Below are 6919 nucleotides of genomic sequence, written 5' to 3'. Positions count from 1 at the left end.
AATCCCTTCTCAAATTAGATTATCACCCTTCACTAGAGGCTAGGATTGATTACACAATGTTGAGGGCTATCATTCGATCCATAATAAGTGCCAATGGGAGAGCATAGTGGAAATGAACAGTAGGCTTTTATCCTACCAGAGTTGAGTGGCTATCAACTACTTATCAGTGTTCTCTTGTGAAAGATACACAGTCTCCCGGGCAGTTAAGAATGTAAAATGGATTAATTGAAAGAATAAGGCAGTTAATGCAGTCACCGTCCCTTATAAATTGACTAGAGTAAGTCAAGAAGTATTGGTAGAAATTTATAGACCCTTTTATAAGACAAAAGTGCAGAGTGTGAAGCTTTTATTTTTTGACAAATTCTCTGGGTCTGTACGCTTCTGAAGGCAGCTTCTATCTCTAACCCTTCCCTGAAGAATCCCGCGCTTGTGGCCTTCAATGTATGCCTGTGAAAACGCCAATTTGATGTTCCTTTTAAATGATCTTGGAGTTTGGGGAACCAAAAGATGGCTGGGCCAAGAGTAGAGATGTACGGTGGGTGGGGTCAGGTTCCCAATGAAATTCCTATCGGACAGCCTTGCTACCCTTGAATGAACGGGCACATTGTCATGATGGGGGGGAAATTCTTGACATTTTTCTCACGATGCAGTTTTCCATTTTCTTAGAGCTTATTCATAGTAAGTCCTATGACTAATCTCTGTTCTTCAAGAAAACCTATTACCTACCCCTCTGGGATCCAAGAAAACAGCCACTCTGACCTTTTGAGCTGACCTCTCTGTCTTGAATTTAGTTGGCTCAGCAGGTCCCCAGTGTTGGAAGCCAGTGTTTTGATTGGACCTTATTTCTGAAGGACCCCTAATGAGACAAAGACAAGTGTGTTACTGAGAGAGCTTGTCTTCAGCCATCCACCAGTCTCCGAGACACTGGGAGTACACAGGGGTGTGAACTGGAACCTCGTTAGCCGACCTTGGTGATTTACTGATGCCTGGCTTATGACTTGGAAGCCATTGTAACCTCCATTCCACTGGCCTCCTTTTGACAGCCTTGCTTTTCATCTTGCCCTCAAATGTCAGGTCATTTGACCCCCTTGCCCTCAAATACAACTCTAATAAAAGTCAAAGTACATTTTTCTGAATGTTTTGTACCAAAACATAGATTCTCATTCAGAAGAGCAAGAAGAACCCTGCTTTAGACATTTTTCTTATATTGAAAAATGTTTTTCGCAGCCAACAGTCTCTTTTTTCTTTATCCCTTTCATGTCTCAAAACATTCATGTCCTCTGCCGTGTTGTCACCCCGCCACCTCCCACCCCAGCAGTCAGCCCTGCTTTTGTGACTTACCTGGCGTCCTGACGCTGGCTCCTGGGCTGGGGTGTGTGCTAGAACATCTTGTCATTTATCTCCCTGGTTATATTTAAACTTTTAATCTAGTAAAATTGCCCTCATCTGGATTCTAGACACTCTCTAACTTGGTGACTATTGAGGGGAAAACACAACAAATAGCTTTTGTTAAAAACACTAACAGGGACCAGACTTTATTGTGTTGTTATAAAATTTCTTAAGCTGCAATTCCTGTGACTACATATTTATTGCCTTAAATGTTTTGCTATGTGCTATTTTATAGTAAGGCAGTATGTCTCTAAGGGGAGACTGGAAGGAAGTCTTTGCACTGTATTGAAGAATAATCATGCTAAGAAAGAAAGAGCTATGGGCTACATGTTCAAATAATAGAGCAGCGGCTCTCAAACTGGGGGTCGCCCGATTCATAACAGTAGCAAAATGACAGTGACGAAGTAGCAATGAAAATAATGTTATGGTTGGGGGTCCCCACCACATGAGGAACTGTATGAAAGGGTTGCGGCATGGGGAAGGTTGAGAACCGCTGTAATGGAGTGTTAGGAATTTGAGGACCTGCTCTCAGAGCAGTGATATTTGAGCTTGATCTCTGAGATGGGTGAAGTTGGGAGAGACCGGGAGCTGTAAGGTGTGGATTTTTGGAAACTACAGATCATTCTCATTTGTTATTTTAGTATCCATATATTCCTGCACATATTACAAAGCCTAAGGAACACAAGAAGTTATTTCTGGTTCAACTTCAAGAGAAAGGTAAGTTATTTCAGTATTTTTAAGGTAACCTAAAAACTTCCATAATTCCATGGATACCTCAGTCATGCTTCCTCCATGTTCCTTGATGTTCACTGTAGAACTGACAGCACACCCAAGCTTGTGGAGTCACCTCCTGTCTCTCTCAGACATGTCTCTTGTGCTACAGATAATTGAACTAAACCCCACATGCCAACTTACCGTCCCTTTATCTCCTGAAACTATTTGTCATAAGAAGCCTCGTCGCTGTTGGGTGGTAAATGATGGGCAGGCCTCACAGACAGTACCTGTTTGACCCTTGAAGGTCTGGGGCCATCCTGCATCGTGCTGGTCTGTCGGTGCCTCTCTCCAACGCATGTGCTCAGTTCCTGTCGGATTTTGGTAAATCTCACAGTATTTCAAATGTTCTCATGAGGCTATTGCATATGAGCTATTGCATACTCAAGACTAGCACAATGGAAACATAACTTTTACATTCAACAAGAAGCCAAGGAAATGCACGTGGCTGACTGTTGCAATACTCACTTCACTGGGGTGGTCTGGAACCGAACCTGCAGCCTCATAGGTGTGCCTATGTTGAAAATTTTGGGAGACAAATAAATTGTTTTAAAGAAACGAATTGTTTTAATACCATCTTTGGGCCTGCTGTCAGTTTTATTAAGTAATCGTTTCATTTCTTATACCACTCTTGTAACGGAATCTAAAATAACTTCCAAACCTGAGGTCTCCCTGCCCCCGTCCCCAGTGCGGGTGAGGTGCCAGTGGTAGAGGTCTGTGTAGAGGAGGCGCTGTTTCAGAGCTGTCCCTCTGAACACTCACTGAAAGGCACAGAGTGTCTTTACCGAGAATGACTGTTTTCCATAAACGTTTTTGTCTTGAGACAAATTTTCCTCAAATGTAAAATTGCTGTGATTCATGTAGCGTGAAATGGAAGGAAGGAGTGATTATTTGGGGAGAAAAATGAGAGAAAATGGAAAATAAATATGGTTCTGGATTTTTTTGGTTTTGGGGGTTATTTTTTTTAGTTTTTCTGTTTCCCTATTTTTTAAAAAATTTAAATAATTTTATTGGGGGCTGCCACAACTTGTGTCAAAATCCATATATCCATCCATTATGTCAAGCACATTTGTACATTGCCATCTTCATTCTCAAAACATTTGCTTTCTATTTGAGCCCTTGGTATCAGCTCATTTTCCCCCTCCCCGCCCCCTCCCTCATGAACCCTTGATCATTTATAAATTATTATTATTTTTTCATGTCTTACATTGCCTGGCGTCTCCCTTCACCCAATTTTCTGTTGTCCGTCCCCCAGGGAAGGGGTTATATGTAGATCCTTGTAATCAGTTCCCCCTTTGTTTTGTTTATTTTAGCCTTGTTTGCAGTCCCCAAAAATTACAAGCTGGTAGCTGCACCACTGTTTGAGTTGTATGACAACGCGCCAGGATATGGACCCATCATTTCTAGTCTCCCTCAGCTCTTGAGCAGGTATGAGACGCTGACCATTGTGGTTTACTCTTACAAACTCCAAGGTTAGTTGTTTGGAGCCACTTGAGAAGCGTAGTGCATGAGTTTTGTCTTTAAAGAAACTTTTCGTTGTAGTTTAATGACTGACAAAAAGTTATTAGTTACCTAGGGTAACTCCTCTAATATAAATTTGATCGTACTTGCAGATAACTTTGATGTTTATCTCCAAAGAAGAAATGGTGAAATACTATTGTATAGATGGGGTCTGGGGTGTAAGGGCAAAGATTGTACATGCAAAAATGTGGAGAATCAACTATAAAATGAGGACGAATCTGGGGGAAAAAATGAGGATGAATCCTTCAAAGAATATAAAGACCTAGTAAAATAACAGATAAGGTACTTTGATAGCCCAGTAAATAGAAGTTTTGAAACAATAAGAGTAGTGGTTTGGGCATTCCAGGAAAGCGTGTTGAGTGTAACGTCGTCTTTTTACTTGGCCACTAACCAGATGTCAGTGGTGGTTCCGCTGCTTTGGCGCACGAGTGGGCTGAGAGCTGAACTAGAGAGTATGGAAAGAGTCCTACTGTTCATTTATTGCAGCTCTCTCACAAGTGTAGGGACCTGTGCTGAGTGAGGAGAATAGGCCAATGTTTAAGAATCATCTCCTCCCTTTAAGGCTCTTTTTAAGGCAGCCTTACTTTATTTATTTTTTTAAATTATAAGTATTTTTGCTATTTAATCCTTACAATGTGATAGAGAAAAGTGTGTTTTGTTTTAGAAAGAAATCCAGGTACGTTTCCTTATTGTCTAAGGTAGAAGCTAGGTATATGACATTGTTCTTAATTAGGAATGTTGTTCTCTAAATGCAGGTTCAATTTTATATACAACTGATTTCCTGCGCAGTGGAGAAGTCGAAGAAGCCGTCTCTATGAGCACAGCGGTCCACAGTGTAGAATAATAAACATGGTAGACAAGGTTTGGGTCTCTCCCTCCCCCAACCCCTAAACTGCTCCCCATTTTCTATCGTTTGGGTAGTAAAGTAACTATGAACAACTAGGTAGTGGTGTAAACACGTGATAATGCTTAATTTACTTTGAGTTCTACTTAAACTTTTTTTGTACAATATTAAACAAGTGGACTTTCTATTTGTATTTTTTTTTTACAACTTTACATTAAACTTTAAAAATTTTCACAGGTAAAGATGGAATTTTATTTTCCTTCCAGGCTGGTGAATGTTAAGGACACTGCCAGATTTAGTCCATTCAAATGCACTGGACCCTTCCTCAGTACCATTCTTGGGGGCATGTACTGAAGGCAGCTTTATAGGTTTGTATGGTGAGGCACTTACATTCCTTTTAGGACCTAGTTTGCTTGATTGAGCTCACAGTACACAGACAAAACACACACACTCTCTCTCTCTCTCTCTCTCTCTCTCTCTCTTTCGCCAACTGGTAACAGGTTAGGAGTCCAGATGTTGCTTCACAAGTAACAGACTTTAGCATATAGGAAACTAGTACAGTAGGCCAGGTTGGCAAAGTCATGGGAATTGATGAAAAATACTATTTAGAGCTCCCCCCTCCCCTTTCACATAACAGGTATTAATATATGTTTTAATTGTCTTGGTTATGGTGAAAATAATGATCTGTGAATGGAGTTTCTAAAGTGGTCCTGTTAGATTTGGAACTCTTAGATATTTATTGGACATTACTTCAGCTAACTTGTTGTTATAGCCATAGATGAAAATTTATCTTTAGCGTGTGGCACAAACCATTCCAGAAACAACTTGGACTCTGAATCAGCTGAAATCTAGGGGCAGGAGGAGGGATAGATTTTTGCCAGCTTATGAGGAAAATACAAGGTTTAAGAACTTTTTAAAACTCTGCCAAATTAGGATTAAATTTGGGGAAATAAAAGAATTTTAGGGCAAAGGAGTTTGCTGGTTGTGTCCTTCCGTAGTGTCCAAAGTAGACTGTGGACGTCTTACAGGTCTGTTGACTGTAGGTATAATATAAAACAAATCTTGTATGATGCAACTATAGTTCACTATTCAATAGATAAAAACGAGCTTTTGATTAGGTTTTAGGCCTTTTTGGTTCTGATGATAGTACTGAACTGAATACTGGGTGATGTGAAAGGTAGGTCGTTTTTTCTTTCCTGCGTAGACTTGAGAAAATCAGTTATTTCATAAGCGTTCATGTTTCTTTAATTGAGGTTATGTCAATCCTTCACCTGGTTGAGTATCAGGTGGTGCTTGTAACTATGCTCTTGCTCAGTGGTAGGGAGGAGCAGTCTCCATGACTACAAGCGGCCTGTGATTCCCTCTGGGGCCATCATTAATTCTGTCGGTAGCCCTCTTCCCTTGAGGGCTGAGAGTCCTGCCTTCCTCGGGTACGTGGGCACGCGTCTTAGGTAGACGCATGTGGCTGGCAAGATCACCAAAACCGAGACCTGTAAGACTGGGAAGTGGGGGGCGGGAGGGGCCAGAGGATGAGGTTAGAAGTTGATCCAGCCCATTTTCCACCTTTCTCTTTGGGGGTGGAAGAAGGTGGGATTTTTCAAGGTGTGATGCTGTCAGTAAGGAGTGTTTGTGGTGAAGGCCTCGGATTTGAGGCCAGTCATCTCCTTTTGTAACTTATCCTTCAACCTAGACATTCATTCTCAGCCGCCTGCCATTATAAGGACTGCAGTCAGTCATCCATTTACTGGTTAGCCATTCATCCATTATGTAAGTGAGAGAAACCTTTGATTTCGCCGGGCTGGGATATCTCTCTCACATGGAAGAGGTCTAGTTGAATGTAAAACTCCTTTCCGAGGCTGGTTTGACAGCATCTTCCTCTTGCGGGACGAGGGAGGGCACACCAGCAGCTGCACAAACAAGCTTTCAAAGTTGTCTCTGCTCTGGTCAGGTGGGCTTGGAATCCAGTGCTTGCTTGCTTGTAGGGTTCTTGATGGAAACGGTCAGAGCTTTGTATTTTCTTTTCTCTTGTGGATGGGGTTTGATGGAGATAGTCAAATGAAAGGACTTCAAATCTGCTTCGATAGCTTTAGAAAGAGGGCACAAAGATCCTGTTTTACTCCACGCTCTTTTGATATGAGTTGTCCTCGCCCTTCTTTCAGAACTAATGGTCTGACATCGTGCTTTCAGCTTAGCAGCTACTCGTTCCTGGGGGGTTTCTTCAGGCCTTTATTTTGGTGTCGACTCCCCAAGAGGGCTGCCAGCCAGCCCTCATCTGCATTGTGTAACTGCAATGGAGACCACGCTGTTTCCTCGAGGACCCAAGGAGCCCACAATCTTCGTAAACACTGACTGACTGGCACTGTAAAGTGCTTAGTAGATAGAAGAAAAGACTGA

The 6919-nt window shown here is 41.8% G+C and overlaps 1 protein-coding gene across 1 annotated transcript in view; it reads left to right on the top strand.

Annotated features, from left to right (window-relative positions):
• NUDT21 (nudix hydrolase 21) overlaps positions 1 to 4710 on the top strand; it is a 19578-nt gene extending 14868 nt beyond the window's left edge. Inside the window, exons 5-7 of the mRNA XM_004704661.2 lie at positions 2031 to 2106; positions 3474 to 3588; positions 4437 to 4710. Coding sequence (XP_004704718.1) covers positions 2031 to 2106; positions 3474 to 3588; positions 4437 to 4458 — 213 coding nt within the window. The 3' untranslated portion in view covers positions 4459 to 4710. The remainder of the gene's footprint in view (positions 1 to 2030; positions 2107 to 3473; positions 3589 to 4436) is intronic.
• The last annotated feature ends 2209 nt before the right edge of the window (positions 4711 to 6919 follow it).

This window comes from Echinops telfairi, unplaced genomic scaffold, assembly GCF_000313985.2.
Source record: "Echinops telfairi isolate 266 unplaced genomic scaffold, ASM31398v2 ScPeMD7_2291;HRSCAF=2852, whole genome shotgun sequence".
In the NCBI taxonomy this organism is placed as follows: Eukaryota; Metazoa; Chordata; class Mammalia; order Afrosoricida; family Tenrecidae; genus Echinops; species Echinops telfairi.
This window is presented reverse-complemented; position numbering and strand designations above follow the sequence as displayed.